Here is a 25130-nt window from a genome sequence, read left to right as displayed (position 1 = left end):
GACTTTTTTTGGGTTTTTTGAGACAGGGTTTCTCTGTGTAGCCCTGGCTGTCCTGGACTCTCTCTGTAGACCTGACTGGCCTCGAACTCACAGAGATCCTCCTACTTCTGCTTCCCAAGTGCTGGGATTAAAGGTGCGCACCACCATTCCTGGCCTCAGGAAGCTTTATTTTAAAAACAAAAAACAAACTTTTCCTTTTCTTGAAAGTACTTCATCTGATGTTGTGCCTTCCTCAGAGTCTTTATGGCTAATACTTGCTTCCCATCTTGTTTCCTGTGTGTGCTGCTGAGGTGGGCAGTATGTATCGAGGCACAGTCTCCCTGTATATCCTGCTTAGCCCAGATAGCACCTGTTTATTAGCTCCTGTGTGCATGATTGTGGAACTGTGGTATGATGTCTTGGTTCTGGTTGCCATCATGCAGAGGGCCCCGCAGACCTTGTTGGGGCCCCCCACCTAGTGACTCTGAGGACATTTCATAATGTTGGGGCTGAGGGTGTGACACTATGTATTAGAATACAGCGCAAGGTGCATTGAGCCCACCACTATGGGGCTGACACTGTCGGTGTCCAGTGGCATAGTGCTGGTGCCAACCTGACTAGCTCACGTCTAGACACTTCTGCTTGGGGTTCTCACCCTGTCTTCACACCTGAGTGGGGGAGGCTAGTTACCTGTGTCCATAGTGGGTGAGCGGTCACTATTGTCTACCTTTTTAGTGTCTTGATTATCTATTTGCTCCTGGCCCTGAGCCCCACAACTATCTTGTGGAGCATCCTGGAATAGAGAAGGTAGAAGCTCCTGCCTTCTCCTTTAGGAACCTTGCTGACTTCTGCCCTGTGATGTTTGGCTAGTATGAAGTTCCTGAATCCATAGTCAGATTGAAAGTAGGTCCATGTGGTTGGGGATAGCTGGTTCCAGGGCCTCAGCCATCTCTGTTTAAGGCCAGGGCAGCGGTGTCTTTCTCCTACCCTGAAGGTGCCAGTTTCCAGCCTCTCGTTCCCTTCATGCCAACTTGAATCCCATTTCCTGTACTGTATATGGGTGCAGCAGTCAGAGCAGCCAGTCTGGTCAGCTTGCCAGGCAAGCAGTCACTGTCCCTGTGTCAGGATCCCAGCATAGCCCTAAGCACTGAACCCAGGCCCCCGGCCAGCAGGGCTTGTTCCATGGAGTGTGCGCATGCTCTGCTTCTGTTCCTCCAGCCTTTGATCTGGGAGCCTGGGCAGCTGATTGATTGTGGAGCGTGTGTCGTGTCCGCCCCCCCCCCCCATGCTTCTTGTCACCAGCAGCCCCACACCCAGAGGGCTGGTTGGCCACATGCGTCTGCTTTGTGTCCCTGCTCAGTCTTGGGGGGAGGGGGACGGGAACAAAACAGAACTTTTTTGGGGAACTTCAAAGGTACACTTTAGTAATCAAAAAGAGTTTCCAAGTTTCCCATTAATGTTTTGCCTGTGTGTGGTTTTTGGATTTAAATAAAGACTCAGAAGAAAGAGACAGGATAAAATACAGGCAGGTCCTCGCTGAGGCCCGGGATGGTTCACAGAGCCTGGCGGTTCCTGCCTTTGATGTCAGACATTAATTATTAGAAGGTAGTTTTACTGGCGATCAGAACTGGGCTCTGGGAGAGGCTGGGGCTGCCCGGCGCCCCCTGGCCATGTCCTTTGAAGTCCCTCCACAGCCCGGGAGGCCAGCTTGTAGCTCTAGTTCACTCGCAGGCCGCTCACAGTACACACCCCGAGCCTGTGGCCTCCCCAGCAGCTGGCACAGGGGCCAACTCTGATCAAAGGCCCTGGTCCTCCTGGGCAGGTCTGGCTGCCCCTGGCTGGCCTCCCCCTCCCCCTCAGGGGATTTCCTTCGTGTCTGCCCCACGTACCCTGCTCACACAGTCTGGCCTTCACCCTCTGCACCCTGGGCTGGTGACTGGTTAGTACTAATGGGTCTGGGCGGGGTCTGTAGTGGGGGTTGGGATGCCAACAGGTTGTGCCAAACTTAGTGAGAATACCCACCTGGACCACTGAATGTCGGGCAGGGCAGGGTGGCAGGTGTCTGTGGATGGTTGGAGTCTGGTGCCCATGGATGGGGACTCTGTAATTCTGTTTGCTGTTCTCTGCCCTAGGGGTTTCTGTTTCTGTCATCTTCACAGGCTGGCTACGGACCTGCTGTGCTTGGGTATTTATGGATAGCCCGCAGGCTCTGAGGACCAAGCTTACTTCTTTTGAGAGCTACTGGCCACTTTTTCATTGAAGAGTCCATTGTGGCTTTGCAGTGGCCAACTGAATGTCTGGGCTTTTGTTTGTTTGTTTTGTTTCGAAGTTTTTTATTTGTATTTATTTGTTTGCTTGCTTGCTTGCTTGCTTGTTTATTTTGGGACTAGGTTTTTACTATGTAGCCTTGGCTGGCCTAGAACTTGCTATGTAGACCAAGCTAGTGTCAAGTTCACAGAGATCTACTTGTCTCTACCTCCTGGGTACTGGAATTAAAGGCATGTGTTACCACGCCCGGCTTTTATTTATTTATTTAGGTTTTTTTTTTTTTGGTTTTTCGAGACAGAGTTTCTCTGTGTAGTCCTGGCTATCCTGGAACTCACTCTGTAGACCAGGCTGGCCTCGAACTCAGAAATCTGCCTGCCTCCCAAGTGCTAGGATTAAAGGCATGCGTTACAACTGCCCGGCATATTTATTTTCAATAATGTGTATATGTGCATATCTGTGTGTGGGTATGTGTACATCTGTGCAGTACCCACACGTGCCAGAAGAGGGCATTGGGTCTGTGAAGCTGGAGTTCCAGGAGGTTGTGGACCACCCAAACGTGAGTTCTGGGGACTGCACTTGAGTTTCTGTAGGAGCAATACATGGTCTTAACTGCTGAGCTGTCCCTCCAAGTTCCCTTGTGGTTGTTGTAAGCGCTTAAGTTTCACTGAGTGACTCCAGGGCCTACTGCTCACGGGCAGTGTAGTGGTCCAGTAGAGCAGGGACCCCCACTTGGTCCACCTCACCCGGGCTCCAGTTTGTATTGCGCAAGTGTTCTAGTGTTTGATCATTTCTTGAATATTTAGCTTTTATTATTTGTTTTGTTTTTTAGACTTTTATGTAGCCTTGGCTGGCCTGGAACTTACTATGTAGACCAGACTTGCCTTGAATTCATAGAGGTCCTTCTGCCTCTGCCTCCTGAGTGCTAGGATTATAGCTATGTACCATTAGACCCAACATAGAGGTTTATCTTTCCTGAGCTCCCAGGAGCAGCTGCCAGCATGGGCCAGGCCCTGCCCTCCCATCACTGGTCTAGCCGTTACTCTTAGGGAGACGACAGGCGCCTATGATGCTCAGCAGAAATGGTCGGTGTCGCTGCTGCTGCTTCACACCTGCATTCTAGTTGTTTGTTTGTTAGGTTTTTTAAAAAAACAAACAAACAAACAAACCAGGGATTTTCCTCATTGACTGTCCTGGAACTTGCTCTGTAGACCAGGCAGGCTGGCCTTGAACTCAGAGATTCACCTGCCTCTGCCTCCAGAGTGGTTGCACTCTCTTCTTTTAAAAAAAGCTTTGGATTTTTTTTTTTTTTTTTTTTTTTTTTTGGTTTTTCGAGACTGGGTCTCTCTGTGTAGCCCTGGCTGTCCTGGAACTCACTCTGTAGACCATGCTGGCCTCGAACTCAGAAATCCGCCTGCCTCTGCCTCCCAAGTGCTGGGATTAAAGGCGTGCGCCACCACTGCCCTACTGTCTTTTTTTTTTTTGAGATAGAAGTAATTCATATCCACAATAGAGAAGCTAAACAGTTAAGAAAAATATACATGAAAATGGAGACCAGCCCTGGAGTAGATGTGTTAGAGCTGGGGTGGCACTTCACTTCCCCTCTTCCCCGTAGGGTCTTGGAGAGGAGCAGCACTCTGTGCTGCCCCCAAGCCTGAGTCAGTCTGGCCTTGTACTCTGGCACAACTGTGTCCTGCTGTTCCACCCAGGGCCTTTGATGGTGTGCATGTGCTTAGGCGCCTCCCTCCTGAGGGTGGCTGAGCCCTGTGAGTAACTCGGAGGTTTGGCCTGCATCCCTCTTGTAGTGATTCATGTAAGCTCAAAGCCTCAAGGGGAAACGCTTCACATTCCCTCTTACCAGAGCCATTGTCAGCGCCTGCTGGGCTGAGGAAGAGCAAAAGGAACAGGCGGCTGTTCGTGGAGAAGCTGGAAAATCTGAGATTGAGGTCACCTCTAAATAGTGTTCGCATGTTCTCTTCATCTGTCATCTCATCCTGGAAAATCAGTGTCAAAAGAGGAAATTTGAGCAAGCCCATTTCTGATATGAGTAGGGTATCCTGTGGCGGCAAGACCCTGCTGAGACCCATGAGCCTGGCCAGGCCAGGCTACATTGAGCTCTTCCTTCTCTGCTTGGAGTGGACCCTTACTCTCTACTTCCCACTGATGTTGGGGTGGCTCCAGCCTGGAGATTGCTTACGGCGGTGCCCACCTGCCTCGCGGGGCGCTCTCCTATGACTCTGGTGCCCTAGTTCTCAATTGCTTGGGGTCAGGTGTGGTGGAATTTGTGGATACGAGATATGGGAGACTACTGCTTTCTGTTCTGACCAGCTCTTCCTGGCTGTTTCCTGCCCACATTGCCTCTTTTCTGGTCAGTGTTCAAGACCCTCACTGCTAGCCAGGACTCAGAATCTGTTGTGTCCTTAGGTTCCCTGGAGTCAAAGCCTCCTGTGCAGGCTTTAGTAAGGGCTCTCTGATCCCAGTGTCAGCCCATCAGAGCCTCACAGACAGGGAAGGGAGGCCTGCCACCCTTATGTGTACACTTTCATGGCATCTGTTCCTCAGGCACTCTGCACCTCAGTTTCCCTACCAGTCACATAGCAACCATCACATGACCTGACCCTGTAGGCTTATTTCCGAGGGCTTGGGCCCAATATGCATTGACCTCCTGGGGAGAAAGGCTCTTAAGATGCCCTTCACACTGAGCTTCCTGTTCTGAAGGAACGGGCTTGTCCTTGGGAGTCCCCTCCCAGGCTTTTCACTGTGCTTACCAGGAGCCCTTTCCCAGCTTCAGCCCAATGGAATACAGCCTGTGTCCTCCCAACCACTGCCGTTGGAGAACTGGCAGGAGAGGCTTTCTTCTTCTCCAGGTACAAGTGATGCTCTGGTTGTCTCTCTGGCCTTGTCAGTCTTGACAGCTGTCCCTGTGTGCTTTTCTTTTTCCTGATGTCTTATCTCCAGACATGAGTTCTGTGTCCAGAAACATCTCTCTATAAGTACCTGGGATGGGAATTGTGTGTAAAGCTGTCGGGATGACAGGTGGGAGCCAGGCTCTGGCAGAGCATCCTGAGTAAACAGGGCCAGGCATGGCTGGGGGACAGGACAGCTGTGTGGCCTCTGCGCCGCTGACCGCCCTGCTGCAGCCCCTCCCTGCCCAGTGGCTCTGGGATGGCAGCCGTCTTGAGAAGACTGTGAGGCTGTAGAGCTTCTCCACTCTGAGTCTCCTGGCTTCCCCTGCTGCCACTGGCGGCGGGGTGATGTTTCCTTTCTGCTAGCTGCAGACCTTGTGAGGTGTCATGGAAGATACTGGAGCCTTGGACCCTTCCGTAGCAGCTCACTTGGCCTGATCTTTGCCAGTAGGTTCGAGTAGACCCTTTACCTCAGTGCTTCTCTCCTGCAGCTGAGCTGTCCTGAGTAGGCTCTTTGTCCTGTCCTCTGGTCCCTGGGCTCCTGGTGCTTTGTGGTAGACAGTTTCCCTGAGTAGAACAGGAAGGGTCCGAAACAATGAAAGGTGCCAATTTTATTTTTTCTGATTAAGTTCAGCAGCCCCTGAACAGCGTGATGCTGATGTTCCCTACTTGTCCGGGAAGCAGCTAGCAAGCCACCATCCTCCCTGCTGCCCCTGGGCTGTTCCTTAGGGACGGTCCTGAACTGACAGCAAGAGAGCCTGCTCAAGTTCCTCTGGCTTTTTGAGCATGAGTGCCTGAGGCTACATTTGCTTTTAGATCTCAGATTGCTACCACCTAGCCTGAGCTGGCTGTCCATGGAGACTGTTGCCTATAGCTCAGGATGTGCCTACATTCTGCCCTCCCCCTGGAGCCTGGACAAGCTCATGGCCCTCTTGGAGTTCAGGAACTGTGGCTGCGGGGACAGCCTGGCTCAGACTGCCTATGGCTGCTCCATGGCTGTGGCTTTGAAGGGGCAGCCCCCTCAGTCCATGGGTATCCACCTGTGGTTCCCTGCCCAGGCCTCAGCCAGCCTTTCCTAGCCATGTAGCCTGAGGTCGGACGGCTCTATGGTTAGAGCAGTATAGCAAAGCTTAATAGATTGTAGGGATATGGTGTCCATGGACAGTGGCAAATAAGAGGACTTCCAGGGAGACATCTGGGACAGGTATGCATCAAAATATACCCATTGTGGGTGTATTGAAGGTGAGTACCTTGTCCTGGCTGCGGTCAACCTCCCTAGGCCTGAAGACATCTTTAGAACAATGGCACTGTGGCTTGGCCCTGACTTGTGGAAGGAAGGCTGCTGGAGGGCAGGGGAAGCTTGTTCTTAGAGCCAGACAACCTGTCCCCAAGTTGTCAGCGTCTCAGGGCCTGGCCTGTGGCATTACAACTGTTGTTTTCTGCAGGACAGGACCCAGCATGGGCTCTGCCAGCCCAACTGGCACCTTGGTCAGGCCTGGCTCCATGGGGTGGCCCCAGCACAGAGGAGGTATCCCACCCTCCTGGGTACCGCAAATGGACTGGGCCTGCCTTGTAATTTTCATTGCCATTGATGCCAATTAGGAGTGACGCTGTCCCTTCCTCTGTCCCTGGGTGGGCAGAGGGAAGGCCAGCTTGCTCCCCAGGGAGGGAGAGGTGGTGCCAGCCTGGCTTTGGGGCACTGACTGCAAAAGAGCAGTGGGGTCAGCCGGCTGGGGTTTTTGCCAACACTCTAATTTGGTGGCTTCCACTGTTCCTCCTTGCTGGAACCCCTGACGAGGCCTCCAACAAGGGTGCAACTCCCCAAGTTGGTTTCCTGAACTTGAGGTTCTTCCGTTGGGGCAGGAAGTATGTTCGGACACTTCTGGGCTGCCCTGAGGTTGAGTTCCCTTGGGCAGCACTGATGCCCACTGAGGGCTGAGTATCTCCACACTGAGGCTTCTGAACACTACTGATCTAAGACCTCCTCTTGCCCTCTGGTTGTGAGACGCTTTCCTGGGATGGAGCGTCTTCATGGCTGTTCCAACTGTGGGGACACACATGTGCACGTGCACACACATGTACATGGAGATGCCATATCAACTGAATTCCTCTGTGCATAGCCCGTTGACCGAGATCCTGTGGTGTGCCACCCTGACCTAGAGGACTTGCTACAGCCCTGGCCAGCAGAGGTACCTGATGAGTTCTTTGAGGTGACCGTGGATGATGTGAGGAGACGCCTGGCACAGCTCAAGAGTGAGCGGTGGGTGCCCCTGGCCCTGTAGTCATCTCAGTGCCTTTCCTCTGTGGCTTCACCCTGATCCCTTCCTACCCTCCTGGGGAAGAACAGCCCTTAGGGCCTTGGAGAGCAAGGGGGAAGGCACTTGCTTTTCAGGCTCAAGAGTAAGGAGCTTTTCTGCTGAGACTGGGACCTGGCCTTCTTTACCACAGGAAACGTCTGGAAGAAGCCCCCTTAGTGACCAAGGCTTTCAGGGAGGCTCAGATGAAGGAGAAACTGGAACGCTACCCAAAGGTAAGCAATGACTTCCTTAAGTTCCTGTGGGGAGGACTTGCCCAAGCAAGTGACTGTAACATCTGCACAGGTAGTCAGTTCACAGGCTAGGGAGTGACAGGCTCACATAGCACCACTACCACATGGGACCTTCTCCTTGAGGAGGTATCATGGTAGGCCTGTGTACGGAGGCTCAGGCATGGCCAGCTAATCCTCAGCATTTATGATGAAAAGCTCTTTTTTTTAGGGGGGTGGGGGTGGGTAGTACCGAATTGAACTTGGCCTTGTACGTGCTAGGCAAGTGCTGCTTTACCACTGACTATTCCCTAACCCTATGATGAAAAAAAAGAAAACCTTTTTTGTTTGCTTTGTTACTGTTGTTTGGTGGGCTCTGTACTTACTGTTCTGCCTCCACCTTCTGACCATTGGATTTCATGTCTCCAGCACCACACCCAGCCAAAAGAGCAGATTGGAAAACATACACAGGATGTGTTATATTCATTCGTTTGTTCATTCATTCATTCAGACAGGGGCTCGTGTAGTCCAGGCTGGTTTCAAATTTACTTTATAGGCAGAGATGACTGTGAATTCCTGACAGGACAGTTATAGGAGTGTGCTGCTTTTTAAGGTGCACATGTTCATACATTGGGCACTTGACTCCTTTTTCTTGTAGCTCAGATGTATTGAGGAGCACGGGGGAAACCAGGCCCAGGGTAGCTAACAATCCCTATGGTAGGAACAGAGCAAAGAGACCCCTCCCTGTGCTGGTGTAGCTCTGACTTCCCCCTCACTTTCTCCTCTACAGGTGGCACTGAGGGTCCTGTTCCCTGACCGGTACATCCTGCAGGGCTTCTTCCGCCCCAGTGAGACAGGTGAGTGCCTGTGTACCTGGGAGGGCCACTGTGCCCTGCTGGGTGTTCTACACCACAAGACTACAGTTCCTGCCCTTGGAGCTCCAGGAAGATGGGGTAGTTGTGGGCTGCCATCCTCTCCATGTGACTTTCAGGTGACTCTGAGGTTGCAGCATTTGTGAGTCCTCCAGGCCCAGTTCAGGACTTGGGTTGCTTCTTCTCAGAGAGGCTCAGTCCTGTCCCCAGAGCTAATAATTCTGAGTGTTTGGGACATGAGCAAGTAGGAAGCCTCTGGAAGCCATCAAAGACAAGAGAGATGGAGTGGACCTTTGTGGCTTAAGACAGTGAGGATGAAGTAGTTCTAGGCCTGAGGGGCTTCCTATCCTCGCAGGGTTCATGTTGAGGAGTTGGGTCCTCCAGAGGTACTGGGGATACTGTGGGCCTGCCGTGGCGTGGCCTCTCCTGCATCAGGATGGGGATCCTCCGAGTGCTCTGTGCTGTGGTTCCCACCACGCTGGACGTCGAGTATGGCGCAGACATGCTGCTGAAGCAATCTTCACATCCAGGCTGTCCAGCAGGGTGGATGCTGAGCCTGCATTTCCAGGGATAGCCCTGGGGTTCCCTAGGTTCTCAGCAGGACCTTGAGCAATGAGTGTTGTTCCCCTTTCTCCACAGTGGGGGATCTTCGAGACTTTGTTAGGAGCCACCTGGGGAACCCTGAGCTCTCCTTTTACCTGTGTAAGTCTCCACTCCTCAGCTGACCTGTGCCTCCATCTGGCACCAATCCCCTCTCCCTCCTTTTAGTCTGCAAGGTGTGACCTTCTCTCTGGACTGGGACTTAAGATGGTTTTTGCTCTAGGAGCCAAGTTCTCTAGCTATCCAACTCTATCCAACCCTGTGGTCCCCTGCAGTGAGTTGATATCAGTGCCCAGTTCCTCAGTTTGGCCTCTTTCCCAATCTCACCCTGTGCCTCAAGCTGCAAGGGGGACTCAGCCCAGGAACAGGGTTGTCACCAGGGTGGCGAGGACTCCTGTGAACAGCAGAGGTGGGTGGACTCCTGTGACCTGAGGTGATTTACAAGTACCTACTGAGGCCTGTCTGCCATCTCTCCACAGTCATCGCTCCACCCAAAATGGTCCTGGATGACCACACGCTGACTCTCTTTCAGGTACCAGTTGCCTCACAGGGGTGCTGCTGGGGCTGGCCGTGCTGGGAGGGCAGGGCACCATGCTGCGGTTGGGTTGGGAAGGAGCGCCCTGGCAGGCACTGCGGTGGGTAATAAAGCCTTTTAGAGCCAGTGAATTCAGAGGGAGTAGTGCGCCTCTGAAGTTGTTTCTGACAGGGCTTTCCAGCCTCCTCCGCTTCCTGCCTGGCCCCGGGGTGGGGATGGGCCTGCCCAGCTAGCTGGCCTGCTGTCCTCAGCTGGGGCCACCTGGAGGTCCCAGCCACAGGGCTGTTGTATGACACCAGCTCCTTAGCATCTGGGTGAGGAAGAGGCCTGGCAGACTGATCTAGGAGTGGTACAGCGCCTCAAGAGGGCTGGGGTCCTTAGCTGCTATTGGCTGTCACCTCTGCCCCTTTCCCCAGCACTCCCACTGGTAGGAATGCCATGGTTGGCCCCAGGCTTTTCCATGGGGCCTCTGGAGGCCCTAAGATCTCCAAGGCAGAGGCTACTTGACCCTGCACCCTGCAGAGCCAATTGGAATGAATGCCTTGTCTTTCCCCCCTGGGAGAGCAGCTGGGGCCTCCTTAGCCCCTCTAGTCTAACGGTTTCCTTTTCAAAGTCTTTAGATATTTTAATTAACAACAGAGGCGCCTGAAGGCCTCTACAAAAAGGTCTGGGTTGGGGGTGACAGGCTCCACCGGCTGCCACCATTGGGGTGAGACAGGGCAGTGAGCATGCTGGAAGCTCACCAGGGGCTGTTGAGGGAAGAAGTGCAGCCACATGGCTCTGCAGTAGCGGAAAACAGGGAGGTACCCCAGAGCGGGCCTGTGACCCTGTGATTCCCTTCTTGGCTTATGAACCTCCAGGCGCCGGCCTTCTTTCCTCTTCTCTGCCCCTCCCTACCTCCCTAGCCAGCTTGTTGATAAACATTGAATCTGGAAGATACTTTGAGATTGAGGGCCAGTGCCCAGGCCCCTCCCCTAGTCTGGATTCACATCCCCCCCTCCCCAAGTCCCAGGGTGCCTCTCACCCACCTTTGCCTGATTCCTGGTGACACTGTGTCGTCCCCCCCCCCCCTTGCTATCAGCAGCGTCTCCTTTCATTGTCAGCTCTGTCTGGAGCCACAGGGCCTCCCAAGGAGTGGCATCCCTTTTGCTGCCTAGGGAAAGAAGCCTGCTCCTCCCAGCCCCCCTCCATAGGTGAGCAGGCAGCAGCCCTTGAAGCTGCAGCTTCCATGTCTTTGGCAGGGCTGGGCTCTGCTGCCCAGGCTGGTCCACATTAGACTGTGTGTTATGCCAGTGGCCCAGGAGAGCAGGGCTTTCAAAGGGCATGGGGGCAGGGAGGACTAAGCCACAAAGAGGAGGGGTGCAGAGCCCCACCTGGACTATGATTTCTGGGCCTGAGCCCTAGGCTTCCTGCTATGCCCCAACCCACCCCCTTGCTCAAGGTTTAGGAGATCAGTAGTATTTTGTTGGTGCCATAGGGAAGGAAGACAGGCATAGTATTTTGTTGGTGCCCTAGGGAAGGAAGACAGGCAAAGCAGGGAAAGCCTAGAGATCCTGTGCCCAGCCCCGCCTGGCCCGCTGTGCTTTCTGAAGCTTGGAGAGGTCTTGCCTTTGTTGCCTTGTAGGTGTATTCTGGTCACTGCCACCCTTGTCCCTCCCCCTGAGCTCCAAGTAGTCCTGGGAGCCTAAGGGGAGAAGTGTAGCTTGAATCTTGTGGTCAGGCGGTCAAGTCTGTTCCATTGCTTGTTCTGTGTCCATCTGTAGTAGGGTCAGAGAGAATGGGTGAGAGCCTGGATCCTGGCCAGTGTCTGTTCCTGTTTGAGGCAGAATGGCCCAGCGGGGTGCTGCAGTGATCGGAGGGTGGAATATCATTTATTGATTAGGATGGTCTTCTGTGGACCTTCCCTTGTTCCATTGGGATCCCAAGCAAGTAGGCAAGGGTCTCAGCTTCTGAGTTCTGGAGGAGCTGGTCTTGGGGCCTAGAAGACCCCTTTGTACAAGAATCCCTTCCCTATACTCTCCTGGGGTATGAACTACATTGATGGCTGTTCCCTTGCTGCTGAGGAGGGCAGAAGCACTTCGTCCGGGGTGATCCAGCAGCAGGGGGCAGTCCACAGTTGCCAGGGAGATGCAAGAGAGTTTGGGGAGGCTCACTCTTAGGTTCATATTAAGGCCCAGCCTCTTCTGAAAACTGATTAGCCTTGATGTCAACAATCCCCTGCCCTCACCTCTCCTCCATCTGGAGCTGGGGCTGGGCTTTTGGGGACAGAGCCCACAGCTGGCCTTTCTTCTCTCATGGTATTCTGGGTTCTACCTGGCCTTCTCTGAGCTTCCCAGGCATGTCAGCCAAGCTCCCAGAAATGCTAGAAAGAGTGGGTCACAGGCTGCCTGTGAACACCACTCAGTTGCTGGCAGGAGTATAGAAGGTGGCTCTGGCTACTCGCAAGGCTACCTTGGTGGGAGGTAAGCCATTCTGGGTCAAGGAAGGCCCTAGCACTGTCCTCCCCATATCCCTACTTGGATCCCTGGCTTCCTTCTGGCGCCTTCCCAGGGGCACTGGGGCAGCCCCCCGCCCACCCCACAGGCACCCTCCCAGGGGCACTGGGGCAGCCCCCGCCCACCCCACAGGCCTCTTCTCACGCTGCTTTGATCGCAGACCTCACAATTGGGTTTCAAAGCATTCACCGCCCTTGTTTGTGTCCCTCTGTTGCCGGCTGGAGGCTGAGGTTTCAGCGTTCCTAGGCCTGGCCTTTGAAGCTTGCTCTTATTAATCTTTTAACATCCCCCCCAACCCCACCCACCCCGCCCACCCCTCCAGCCTGTGGCACTCACAGGAGCCTGGAGCCGCACGGAAAGAATGCCCTCAGCCTGCAGCTGCAGCCCCTTCCTAGGTCCTGCCAGACTCCTGGCCGCCCTCAGCTTTTGGCCACATCAGCCAGCCCCAGCCCCAGCCCCAGCCCCAGCCCCAGCCCCAGCTCCCTTGGGCACAAAATCTGGAAAAGAGGAAAACATTGTGATGTGTGATACTAGGGCCTCTTGGGCCTCTACAACTGTGCGCTGTACTGTCACCCTGTAAGGAAGGGGCCTCAAAGCCTTGTGTCCAATGGCGTCACAGAGGAAGCAACCTGTCTACTTCATGCTCCCACCCCATACCTGTGCCCAAGAAAGTAGGTCCAGTCCCTGCACACAAACCTCATACCCTCTGCCCCATTTGGATAGGTGGACCACAGGACAGCAGCTGGGAGTCCCACTTCTCATCTGTGAGAACTGTGTCTTTCACGTGTCACTGCCCAGCTGTAGCACCAGCAAATTTGGTACTGGTGTGGTTTTGGATAGGTGTGGTTTAGGAGCCTTTGATCCCAGGCATTCAGTTGTGTTTTCAAAGCACTAGCTATCCTTGTTTGGGTGGGACAGGAGGAGCTTGGGCTGGTCCTGGCTCTGGCTTCCTTCTTAGTATAGTGTTAACAACCCTGCCTGGACTGGTGTATCTCACCAAGAAGCATCTCTCAGCTCATGGCATCTCTAAAGCAGCTTGATTCTGAGAACCAGCCCCTTTGCCTCATGCCTGGGCCTGTTCTCCTAGGACACTCCTGTCTCCAAGTGGCTCTGCACACATTCCTTACCTTAGAGACACTCCTACCTGTACCCCTTCACTGTGGTTTGGTTTGGTGTTGTTTTTTGTTTGTTTGTTTGTTTTTTGTTTTGCATAAGCAGAGGGAGGGGTTGTATGTCCATGGGACAGGGACACAGATCTCTCTCCCACTTCTGTTCCTAGACAGTGTCAGGCTGGGAGACCCAGACACCCCTCCCCCCCAACAGCCCTATGTCTCCTCTCACCTCAGTCATAAACTCAAGTGACATTGACAGTTTGCTGGAGCTACAGCTGGGCAGTGAGACTGAAGGACACAGTTCTCACACATGAAAAGTGGGGCTCCCAACTGCTGCTCTGCTGTCCTGTGGTCTATGATGGGTGGAGTGCTAGAGGAAGGGTGGACTCGCCTCTGGGAGACCGGAACCTGCTGAACACTGCCTGTCTGGCCCTCTGAGCCTCCCTGCTCCCTGCCCTCCCTGCAGGCAAACCTCTTTCCTGCTGCGCTTGTGCACTTTGGAGCTGAAGAACCTACAGGTGAGTGAGTGAGGCCGGCAAGACTCACCTGAATCCCACTTTCCCTGATGCCCGAGGCAAGATGCCTTAGAAGTATTATTCACTCTGAGGTCCTTAAGAGATTGGGGGACTGCAGCCCAGGACCCACCTCCCTGGGGCAGCTGCCTAGCCACACCCCAGTGTCAGCTGGTGGGTGAAGTGCAGGTTTCATCTGTGGCTGAGGCTAGGCTCTGGCTTCTGAAGGTCTCTACCTGGAACCTGGGCTGCTAGAACACACGGTGTCCCCGTCTACGGCTGACGTGCTGGTGGCCAGGTAAGTTCATGAGGGGTTGGGAGCCCCTCCAAGGCTGTGCCCACCACCTGGCGTTGGCCTCTCACCCCTAGGTGTATGTCCCGGGCCGCCGGGTCCCCACCCCTGCTGCCAGCCCCTGACCCTGTGTCCCTGGAGTCTGAGCCAATCGCTGAGGAGGGGGCACTGGGGCCCCCAGAGCCCATCCAAGGGACAGCCCAGCCTGTGAAGAGAAGCCTGGGCAAAGTGCCCAAGTGGCTGAAGCTGCCAGGTGCCTGCCTGCCATGGACTAGCTGGGTAGGACAGGGTGGCTGGGAAGGAGCCCAGGGGCTTGTGATCATTCCTGTGTTTGCCTCACAGCCGGCAAGAGGTGAGAGCCACCAGCCTGGAGACACCAGTCAACAGCCACAGGACCCCACCCCACCCACCCCGAGCAGGAATAAAGAGTCGCGCCTCTCTCAAAAACACCCGGATCTTCTTTTCTGCAGAAAAGGCCCTCAGGCCTCCTTCTAGCTCACTCTCACCCAGTGCCTCCCAGAGAACCCCCGGGAGTTTATCTGAACCACAGGGTGTTCCTGTTCTTAAAAAGCTGGGATATCTCTGAAGGGCCTGAGGAGGCCAGAACTCTGGGCAGGCCAGCTTCTCTTCATTTATATCTGACCTCTTTAGCCCTTTACAGATTGGACAGAGGTATAGGAAGAAGCCTCCTTTGCAAATTACCTACAACCTGGGGCCATATCAGGCTTTTGGCATATAGCCAGAAGAGGAGGACACAGGCGTTTACCACAGAGTTACCTTTGGCTGTGCCTGACCTAGGGTGTTTTGGTAACCCTTTTTCCATGCCTTCAGTTGGGGACTGCAGGTCCAGTTCTAGCACTTAAGCTGTTTGGAGCCCTGTGTCCCATCAGCCAGCTTATTCCTGAAGATCTCTCATTTCCCACCCACTCCTCAGTGCTTAGAACCCAGATACTTACCGTGTGTGTGTGTGTGTGTGTGTGTGTGTGTGTGTGTGTGTGTGTGCGCGCGAGCGCGCCCGCATGTGCAGGTGTGTGCAGGCACTCAGGAGCAGCTCTCTACCCAGCTCAATCCAGGCTGGCTACTGCTTTCAGAGGTTGCCCTGAAGTCTGTTCTAGGCCCTGTGAGAGCAGAAGGGACATATTCACACTGGACTCTGACAAGAAAGGGACTCTAAGACCTACAGGGGTACTATGTGTAGCAGGTAGCAAAACACCCTACATGATTAGCTTATTTTGGTTTGGTTTGTTTTTTGAGACAGGGTTTCTGTGTGTAATAGAGCCTTGGTTTTCCTGGACAGGCTTATGCAGATCAGGCTGTCCTTGAACTCAGAGATCCGCCTGCCTCTGTCTGCTGAGTGCTGGGATTAAAGGTGTGTGCCACCACCTTTAATTACCACCGCCCAGCCAGACACCCAGCATGTTTCCTGAGAATTGGCCTGCCAGGGCCTGATGATCTCAGAGGGCTCAAGCCTGGACTGGGCTTCTAGGAAGGCCTCACACAGGAAGGCCTCACAGTTGTACCTCTCTGAGGGCACAGCCTGTCCCTTACCTATACGCAGCCTACAGTCAGGCAGAGCAGGACAGGCCCAGGCAGCAGATCTCCAGGTCTTCTCACCTTGTGTATCCTGGTCCTGCCTCCCCCAGTGGGCCGTTACTGGTTCACAGAAACATTCTTGGACCCCATTGCCTACTAGTGGCAGTTGCTGTGGCCTGTGGCAGGAATGACATCCTCCAAATGATCCAGCCACATGTGTGAAGGCTCCAGTCTTACTGCAGCATGTGCACACATGCTGTTTGTTATCCTGTCCTTTCTGAGAGTTCTGCATTCGTCCCACTGAGACTGATGGAAGGGGGCATGGGGCTCAGGCTTTGAAGCAACCAGACTTTGGGTGATTAATGGCAATGAGAAGGCAGGCCTCAGAGAGATGCTGTTGATTTATTGATGTTGCTTTGTAAGAACAAATTTACAGCTCAGGGAGGCATCCTGGGGGTGGGGGTCAGGTGGTTAAAAGGCTACACAGCAGCTTTGATGTAGGGTGGCAAGAAGGAGGCACTGCCAGCAGCTGGTTTATTTATAATACAAGGCTGTGGGGGTGAGGGGCTGTGTCTGGAGGGAGGCTGGTTCACCTTTGCCTGCACCTGTCTCACAGGGACTCTCAGAGGCAACAGCTAGGAAGGGTGACAGCTGCTGGGGTCTTCCCATCCTCTAGAAGCTGGAGAGCTCAGGAACTAGATGTTGATACTGGTGTGGATTCACTAGACCTTGCAGGCCACAGGGGTGAACTCTAGAAGTCCAGGAGCTATGGAGGAGAAATAGGCTCAGAACCCAGGCACCATTCTGGAGAGCTGCAGACTGCCCCACCTGCATCCCACATACCAGCTGAGGGAGCACCTTCTCCAGCTGATCCACATCCACAACATCTAGATCCTCTGCCTGGGCCTGCCAGACCCCACGGACAGCAGCCTCTGGTGGAACATCATCAAGTGAGCTGGGGAAGCAGGGCGGCTCTAACCCTGCCCTTGTTAGGTCCCCTGCACCCATTGTTAACCCTCGGGAAGCCTAGGTGTCTCTTGAGTACTTTTTTTTTTTTTTTTCAGGGACAGGACTTAGGCTTGGTGGTAGCTGAGAAAAACCTTAGTTCACTGAAAAACAAAACAAGGAATTCCTTCTGGTGTTGTGGAGCCCTTGGCTCACCTTGTACGAAGATCCTCAGGAACTCCACCATGAGCTGCAGGGCATCCCCGCTGACTGGAGGGAAAGGGAGGTTTCAGGGCAGCCTCCCTCCCTCCCTCCCTCCCTCCCTCCCTCCCTCCCTCCCTCCCTCCCTCCCACTGCCCCACATTAGTCCCCAGCCCACTGGTGCCCCAAACCTTTAGTCTTGCAATCCCTGAAGTGCAGATGGAGTAGTTTGCTCACCAGTTCCTGGAGGGAGGGCATAGAGAGTCAGTGCCATTGCCCACTAGTCTGTCCGTTGTCCCCCCTCCACCCCTCCCAAGTATCAGCAACCAAGTGGAGCATGGCTGTGACTTCCCAGCTAGAAACTGCTATCCTGGGCCCACTTCCTATGTTGAGAGGACGAAGCCAGATGTGCTTTGAGGGGAGGATGTAATGAGGGACTGTCAAGAAGGGCTTGAGAGACTTTCCTGTAGGGACAAGGGAGCACAAAAGAGTTTGGAGAAAGTCCAGTGACATTTCCAATCCTCGGAGCTGAGGGACAGTGCTCCACGTTTACTGCCTGGAGATAATGCTCTAGCAGATCAGCGCGCGTGCGCGCACACACGCGCACACACACACACACACACACACACACCCGGCAGCTTTGAAAAATGCCTGACACCTTTGGCAGTCTGGCTTGGCTCTACTGCCACACTCACACAAGGCATCAGCATATTAAGCTGGGCTGTGGCTGGAGGGGTGGGTGGATGGACGTATACCCAAGAACCCTTGAGCTTTCTTTGGCAAGAAGCTGGAAGTCGTTTCTTGTTGTGAATGGAGACACAGCACTAATTTTGGGAAGACACTGTAGACTAGGTCCGGAGAGACCCAGCTGTAATGATGCAATCTGAGTACTGAGTGATGGTGGCAGGAGATTGGCCAGGCCTCTGGAATGGCTTGGACCCCTGAAAGTTTGGTGGCAGTGTGTGAGATGGAGATGAGAGAGAAGCCAGAGGCCTAGGAATTCAGTGAGAACACCTAAGGTGAGCCATGAAGAGTCCCCGAGCACCTGCAGTTTGTGAAGCCATGAGACCACTCAAGTTGGCCTAGTGTAGAACAGAATAGGAAGTGGCAGGGGAATGGCAGAGGTAGGCAGCAACAGGCAACCAAGACTCTAGAAGTGGGTAGCCTACAAAGGAAAGTGGGTCTGGATTCACGAGCGTCAGCCACGTGGAAGCCATGATGCCCACTCGCTGCAGAGAGGCACGGGCGGGAACGGACACAGGCACAGGTGAACTTGTCAGGAGGGTCCATGGACGACTACGCGAGGGCAGCGCCACCTGCTGGTCCCCCTCGCCCCCGCTCGCTACCAGAAGTGCCAGAAAAGGACCCCAGCCCCAGGACTTCCAACTGGTGACTGTTAGCACCTGGGCGGAAGCCCATGTCAGAGAGCCAGCTAAAACACAGGGCTGGATTACAGCTCCGCAGGCTGTTTCATGAAAAAGTGGATGTGACTGCTGTAGGGTAGGATTAAAATGTAGGTCCCTCCCTTCCTGTCACTCTTCCCTGGGACAGCCCATTCCCCATAGTTCAGTGAACTACCACAACTACGGTCATGGTCAAAGCTCCCAAAACTCTATTCAAGTACCGAACGGAGTGCGGAGGCCAGTCTGGACTCTGCACAGGGCGCGCACTGTCCTGATACCAAGGGCCGACCCTCACCGCACCACTCATCATGGAACGGAACGCCTCCGCTGAAACCTGTCACTGAGAGATGACCTCGGGACAAGCAGTGGAGGCTCCTGTCAGTGTGTCCCGCGCACTCGCATCGGCCGAGGTGGAAAGGCCCGGTGGTCCCTCCTGGGAAGACCCCTGGGGACCAGCCTGGATGTGCCGCCGTGCCGTCCAGCCTGTTAATCTACAAACCCGCTCAGTCCAGCCGCGGAGTGCGCGGGCTGCTCCAACCCTGCTGCCGGACCCCCACCACAGACACAGTAACACAGCGATAAGGCTGACTTCGAGCATGCACGACTGTCACGCGGGGACCCGCAATGCCCGAGAGAGCCCGCCACTATTCCAGAGGCCTCACCTTCCGGAAGCCGCTGTTTTCCTCCATGGCCACAGTCTCAGTGTGCGCTCTCTGAAACCCTCTTACATCCCAACCGATGAACGTGGAGCGCGACCATGAAGTCCCACCTCCAATCCCAGCAGCCAATCATCCAAGTCGGGGCTTGAGTTCCAGCGCAAGCCCGCCTTTCGCTTTCATTGGTCTGAGCATAGCAATGCCTTCCGCAATGCCTCCTGGGAGTTGTAGTTCCTATCCTTCCCGGCGCGCCACACTCTTCCTGGATACTAAGGCGCGAGGAACCGCGTCCTGCCACCCGAGGCTTCGTCGCGAGGGCGGGCTGGGGGCCTCAGGGCCAGACTAGGGTACGTGCAACGCGTCTTATCTGCTCTTCTAGGCCAGTGCTCTGCGCTCCAACTCTCCCTATCTCCAAATCCCTTCCTCGAGCGACTCCAGCCTCCTTTCTATTCCACATTTCTAGGCCTCCCCGTATATAGGGACAGCTCAGCTTACCTCTGTGTACACTCCCTAGGGAAAGGGTCTCCCAGCCATCGGCCTAGCAAGTTGATGTGTATCCTGTCTCTAGGGGCATGCTTGCGAGACCCTGTCAGCATTCGCGGACATGGAGGAGTTCCGGCGCTCCTACAACCGCCTGTGCAAGGAGAGTGGGGCTGAGCCCCAGGAGGCTGTTCTGCAGCAACTGCACCAGCTTCCGAGGGGCGGACTGGACTTGACTACTCAGAGCCTGACGGTGGACACCTGCAGGGCCCTTGGCAAGCTGCTGCATAAGGAGACGCTGTTGAAGGAGCTTGTCCTCAGCGACTGCATGCTGAGTGAGGAAGGTGAGGCCAGTGGCCTCCTTAAGTGAAACTTCCGAGTGGGGTTCAAACCCTTTGCCTCCGGGCTGGCCTCAGGGCGGGTGTCCTGGTTTTGTTTGTAAGCAGGAAAGTCCTTGTGTATCCAGGCCTCTTTGCTTTGTCCTCTCTTTCTGCACCTTATCATTCTTTTCCAAAACCTGGGAGTAGAAGTCGATATCACTCTAATAGAGAAAGAAGCCTTAATGATCCCAGCTTTCACCATTCCCCAAGCTGGCTTGAAAAGGGTCAGACCTGGCAAGCTCAAAAAATGTTTCTGACGTGACCCTACAGCAACCCAAAACAATAATGGTACCACTATCTGAGTAGCAGCCCCGAGGTAGCACTCTAGTGACAGCCCTCTCCTCCAACTACCTTTACACAGGGTCCACACTGCTGTTCCAAGGTCTGTGTGCCAACACCAGTGTGCAGCATCTGGATCTAAAGGTGAGCAGGCCTGTACCCTGGGCAGTAGAGAGAGAGAAACACAGGGATCTGTCTCTTGACAATTGCCAGACTGTGTCTGTAAGAGTTCACGATACCTAAGGCCTCACGACTGCTCTCTGAGGATTCCGTGGGTGTGGGGAGTGTTTTAAAGGTAGAGTGTTGTTTCAAGCATGCTCTGCAAACCCTCATCTCAACAGAGTCCACATAAACTCCAAGGGACCAGGCTTAGGATGCTGCTAAAATCAGGAAAACTAGGTTCTAGCCGCCACAACTTTGCCTACAGCTACCTCCTAGCCTTTCCCATGGCCTGGAGTCTGTGTGGCACAAAAGTGTTATTCACAGCCAGGATAACAGGAACTGACTGGCCAGGATGTTCCTTTTCTAGGGCAACAACCTCCGAGCTGCAGGAGCTGAGGCTCTGGGAAAGCTCCTTCGACAGAACAAGTCTCTTCAGAGGTAGGTAGGCCTCACCTGTACCTCAGAGCCTCCTCTCTGTGTGGCCTAGGGTTGGCCCCAAGAACACAGTCCCATAACCAGCTCGCTTCCCACCACTTACCAAGGTTCTGCCCCCACTGGTAGGGAATAACCTGGTTAATCCTTGCCTTGCACATACTCTGGACTCCATGGAAGGAGTGTTCTGCTGAGTCAAAAACCTTGTCCACCCTTCCTGTAGCCTCACCCTAGAGTGGAACAACCTTGGCATGTGGGAAGATGCCTTTGCCACCTTCTGTGGGGGTCTGGCAGCCAATAGCACCCTGCGGCAGCTGGACCTCCGAAACAACCAGATCAGTCACAAGGGAGCAGAGGAGCTGGCCCTGGCCCTGAAGGGCAACACCACCCTCCAACAGCTGGGTGAGGTCTCCTGAACTCTGCTGTAACCCCCCCGCCCCCTCCATGAGACCTAGGTACATTGGGCTGTATAAAGCTACACCTTGTCCCTCTGCTGATGAAGAGGTTGACCTGGGCTCCTGGCTATATTAGCAGCCATGGGCAGTAAAGCACCAAAGAAAGTATCCTAGGCTGGGCCAGCACTTCCATACATCCGAATGACAACAAGTTTCCTTCCAGACCTACGTTGGAATAACATTGGCCTCCTGGGGGGCCGGGCCCTGGTGAACTGTCTCCCCAGCAACAAAACCCTGTGGAAGCTGGACCTGGCTGGGAACAACATCCCTGGCGATATCCTAAGAGCTGTGGGTATGGGCACTCGGGGCTGTTAGCTTCTTACAAGTTGGAGCAAGGCATGAAGCCCGTCAATCACAGAAGGGTGTGACCCAGGGCTTAAGACACGGCAGCTCACGGTAAGAGTAGCTGGCCTAGGTCAAGGGGGAAGCAGGTGAAGGTAGGCAGCTTTCTTGGCGCGTACACAGGGCTTCGATATGCTCCCTCATACCTTAGCACACATGTACTCAGGAGTGCAGATTTCACAGGAAAGAGTCTAAGGCCCTGTGGCTTGCAGCCTTTGCTCTGACAGCCATCAGGTGGTCAGAGCCTCAGCTAGGGAGGCTTCTTCGTACTTTCCTCAGCCTCCCCCGATTGTGTGTGTGTGTGTGTGTGTGTGTGTGTGTGTGTGTACGTGCTGTATAGAGAATAGATGTGGTAGGCGTGCCAGGGTGGTGCTGGTCTATGTCAGAATTCACTTTCCCCTCTGCCTATGAATCCCGAGTCCTTATAAATGATATTGTGGCCTCAGGCTCAGAAGTTTGTCACATGGTGTCACCCACCAAAGCCTGAGCTTTCAGGACCAGAGTCCTGGATCCCAGCCTTGTTCATACTTCCTGCTGGAGAGTCACTGTCTCCTGCTGGCTGTCCTTGAATCATCTGCCATCTGCAGTGCCCTGTTCCCAGTCCTGTGTCTGTGTGGACCTAGGCCTTTTTTTGTTTTGTTTTGTTTTTTGAGACAGGGTTTCTCTGTGTAGCCCTGGCTGTCCTGGAACTCACTCTGTAGACCAGGTTAGCCTCGAACTCAGAAATCCGCCTGCCTCTGCCTCCCAAGTGCTGGGATTAAAGGTGAGCGCCACCACGGCCCGGCAGACTTAGTCCTTATAATGAAGAACTTAGTCCTTCATGTTCGAGCTTCTTGTGTGTGTGAAAGACAGCCTTGCTATGTATCCCAGGATGGCTTTGACCACATAATCCCCCTGCCTCAGGAGCCTATGGGATCCAGAGGTGTCAGTCTTTTCAGAAGATAGCACTCAGCTTTTAAAGTCATACACCCCTTGACCTTTGGGGGCGGGGGGAGCAGAGGATCCAGGAAGTGTTCGTCTTTTAGGGGGAGTACAGAAGCTTCCCCATATGTACAAAGACACCAGGGCATCCTGAGACCCTGTATAACACAATCCTGTCCTGAAGCACTGAAGCGTTTCACCTGAGGGGAACTGGATGGGGATTTCTGATGTGTTGTGGAGGTGTTGCCATCCTAGGGTGGGCTTCCTGATGACCAACTTCCAGACACAGGCAGCACAGGACTGGCTTAGCCATTGTCCCTAATGTTGAACCCAGTAGATGACATGGCACTTTCTGACAGAGCAAGCCATGGACCACAACCAGGACCGACTCACTGCCTTTCGGGAGAACCAAACACGCACCAAGATCCTTAGCAAGGAGGTTCAACACCTCCAGGAAGAGAAGTCCAAGCAGGTGAGTGCCCTCACTAACCCTGGGCTGACTGTCTCCTCCCTTCCCCCTTGTGGTATATCTATCTTCCAGGCCCCTGAGGCAAGGCTATCCAGGGCCAAGGTGGCCTCCACCTCCCCTATGCTGACTGCACCTTAAAACTCAGAGCCAACAGGAGTGCTAACCTCCAGGTCTCCATTTGTCACCCTCCCTTTGAATGTAGTGAGGTCAGGACAACTGAGTTCCCTTGAGACCTGTGTCAGTGCAGGTCCTGTAACTGACCAGGATAGGCTCTGCTTCTAATGGTGTTTGACTGACTTTGTCCCCAGTTTCTGGATTTGATGGAGACAATAGATAAGCAACGAGAAGAGATGGCGAGAGATAGCCGGTGAGTGAACCCTGGGGCTGTAGGAAGTAGGACCACACAACTCAGCTAGGGACACCCCCCCACCCCCCACCCCTGTCTCAGCACCTGGCTTCTAATTGGAGTATGGCCTCACATGAGCGCTGCCTGTTACAAGGCCAAAGAACAAGTTCGTCATTGCTTTCTAGGGAGTGGGCTGGCAGTTAGTGGCAGATGTGGAGCACTTGGCTCTGTGCCTGGAGCACTGGGGATGATGGTATGGAGTGCAACAGCTGCCACCGTGGCTGAGGGAAGCCACGGGGCTCTGGGGTTTACATTTCCCAGAACCATTTCTCTGTCCACAGGGCATCGGCAGTACGAGTTGGGCAGCTTCAGGAAGCCCTCAACGAGAGACAGTCCATCATCAATGCCCTCAAAGCCAAGTAAGGCAGAGGAGAGCAGACTTCAAACGCCCTAGAGACTTAGACCCCTGCCCATGAGGCAGAGGAGGGGACGGTGCTTCCTGGGGTGTGAACAGAGGCTTGGTAGGAGGGAGGGCAGAAGACCTTTGCCAAGCAGTCGACATTCTTGATGGAGCCGAACTGAGGGTGACCTTCCTCTTTGTAGGCTACAGATGACAGAGGCTGCTCTGGTTCTGTCAGAACAAAAGGCCCAGGACCTGGGGGAACTGCTGGTCACAGCAGACCAGGAACGGCAGAGCCTGTCCCAAAGACACGAGAAGGAACGCAAGTCGGAGCAGCAGGTAGGGGCTGGGCAGTATGCGTTGGTTGGTGGATGGAAGTGTATGACAGCGGCCTAACCCTTGCCCTTCTCTTTCAGGAAGCTGCAGATCGGGAGTCCAAGCTACTCAGGGACCTGTCAGCAGCCAGTGAGAAGAACCTGCTGCTTAGAAGCCAGGTATGAGGGGCGTGGGGCCGAGTGGCATAGCCAAAATGGGACAGAGCCAGCCACACAAAGAGCCCAGGGTGGTGTAGCAGGGCTGGGTGAAGCTTCCTCTAGTGTTTCCTGCTTCTTAGGTGGATGAGTTGGAGCGGAAGGTAAAGTCTCAGCAGGAGCAGCTGTTTCTGACCAGGCAGGAGCTGACTAACACATCGGCTGAGTTGAAGATCCGTGCTATTCAGGCTGAGGGTAGGCATGGATAGGCTTGGCACTAAGGGGACAAGGAGCTTCAGGGACAAGATACCCTCAGAGAAGACTCACAACACTTCCCCTTTGGGCCTCCAGAGCGCTTGGATGCAGAGAAGAGGAGAGCCAAACAGAATATGGAAGACTTGGAAAAGCTACACTCCAAGGAGGTACTGTCTTAGATGCCCTTGGCTGTCCTGCTTCTGCTTGGGGCCTGCAGACCGGCCCTGTATGACGCAATACTCCCACTGCATGCTCCTGGTCGGCGAACCTTGAGTTGGTGATGCCGGAGTTGCAGGCAACGGTACCCACAGTTCAGGCAGCTGTGGACTTGCTGTGTGTGCCCCAATTCGAGCCTCTGTCCTCAGTGCTCACCAGGACCCTCAGGGCATGACTTTGCCAAGTGATACCTGCTTTCCAGCGTCAGGATTCCATGGGGTGAGGGCTAGGGGAGCTGGTGTTGGCTAACCCTGACTCCTTCATTCGGTCAGGTGGATCACATGGCTCGTCACTTGGAGGAGAGTGAGAGGGCCATGCAGGAGAGGGTTCAGAGACTAGAGGCCCTGCGGCTGTCTCTGGAGGAGGTGAGACCACACGGACCCTGGGTTGAGTGCAGCATGGTATTCATGGTCTCAGGACCCTAGAACATCCCCCAGTCTCAGCCTTGTTAGGTCTCAATATGAGTGTCTACCCATGAGTGACCCTGAAAGGCCAGAGACTAAAAATGACATTCAGGCCTTTGTCAATAGAAGCCCCCCAGCCAGCTCAGTGAGCAAGGAATGGCTGTGTGGTTCTGAGATTTGTGGAGAAGTTTCCCCAGCCTGGCTGCTCAGTAGCCTGGAAGGAGCCCTGGGGCCTGGGTATGTGTGTGTGTGTGTGTGTGTGTGTGTGTGTGTGTGTGTGTGTGTGTGT

At 54.3% G+C, this 25130-nt stretch overlaps 3 protein-coding genes across 4 annotated transcripts in view; 2 read left to right on the top strand and 1 right to left on the bottom strand.

Annotated features, from left to right (window-relative positions):
* Positions 1 to 14541, top strand: part of Aspscr1 (ASPSCR1 tether for SLC2A4, UBX domain containing) — a 36716-nt gene extending 22175 nt beyond the window's left edge. For both annotated transcript variants that reach the window (XM_028787865.1, XM_028787866.1), the window contains exons 8-16: positions 7271 to 7410; positions 7599 to 7680; positions 8465 to 8531; positions 9186 to 9248; positions 9626 to 9678; positions 13755 to 13806; positions 14029 to 14098; positions 14170 to 14345; positions 14435 to 14541. In XM_028787865.1, coding sequence (XP_028643698.1) covers positions 7271 to 7410; positions 7599 to 7680; positions 8465 to 8531; positions 9186 to 9248; positions 9626 to 9678; positions 13755 to 13806; positions 14029 to 14098; positions 14170 to 14345; positions 14435 to 14448 — 717 coding nt within the window. In that variant the 3' untranslated portion in view covers positions 14449 to 14541. The remainder of the gene's footprint in view (positions 1 to 7270; positions 7411 to 7598; positions 7681 to 8464; positions 8532 to 9185; positions 9249 to 9625; positions 9679 to 13754; positions 13807 to 14028; positions 14099 to 14169; positions 14346 to 14434) is intronic.
* Positions 14542 to 16008: 1467 nt separating this feature from the next.
* Cenpx (centromere protein X) lies at positions 16009 to 18939 on the bottom strand. Its single transcript, XM_028787933.1, has 5 exons — positions 18837 to 18939; positions 16963 to 17014; positions 16787 to 16840; positions 16469 to 16557; positions 16009 to 16391 (listed from the first exon to the last, which is right to left on the bottom strand). Exons 1-5 carry the CDS (start codon positions 18861 to 18863, stop codon positions 16377 to 16379), a joined length of 237 nt encoding a protein of 78 aa, XP_028643766.1. The 5' UTR covers positions 18864 to 18939; the 3' UTR covers positions 16009 to 16376.
* Positions 18940 to 19091: 152 nt separating this feature from the next.
* Positions 19092 to 25130, top strand: part of Lrrc45 (leucine rich repeat containing 45) — a 7825-nt gene continuing 1786 nt past the window's right edge. The window contains exons 1-14 of the mRNA XM_028787904.1: positions 19092 to 19177; positions 19399 to 19654; positions 20052 to 20113; positions 20499 to 20569; positions 20787 to 20965; positions 21182 to 21310; positions 22641 to 22753; positions 23059 to 23117; positions 23438 to 23515; positions 23700 to 23835; positions 23913 to 23990; positions 24110 to 24221; positions 24318 to 24388; positions 24710 to 24802. Coding sequence (XP_028643737.1) covers positions 19435 to 19654; positions 20052 to 20113; positions 20499 to 20569; positions 20787 to 20965; positions 21182 to 21310; positions 22641 to 22753; positions 23059 to 23117; positions 23438 to 23515; positions 23700 to 23835; positions 23913 to 23990; positions 24110 to 24221; positions 24318 to 24388; positions 24710 to 24802 — 1401 coding nt within the window. The 5' untranslated portion in view covers positions 19092 to 19177; positions 19399 to 19434. The remainder of the gene's footprint in view (positions 19178 to 19398; positions 19655 to 20051; positions 20114 to 20498; positions 20570 to 20786; positions 20966 to 21181; positions 21311 to 22640; positions 22754 to 23058; positions 23118 to 23437; positions 23516 to 23699; positions 23836 to 23912; positions 23991 to 24109; positions 24222 to 24317; positions 24389 to 24709; positions 24803 to 25130) is intronic.

Source organism: Grammomys surdaster, unplaced genomic scaffold (assembly GCF_004785775.1).
Source record: "Grammomys surdaster isolate TR1022 unplaced genomic scaffold, NIH_TR_1.0 125688, whole genome shotgun sequence".
Lineage (NCBI taxonomy): Eukaryota > Metazoa > Chordata > Mammalia > Rodentia > Muridae > Grammomys > Grammomys surdaster.
The sequence above is the reverse complement of the archived record's forward strand: the minus strand, read 5'-3'. Positions and strand labels throughout refer to the sequence as shown.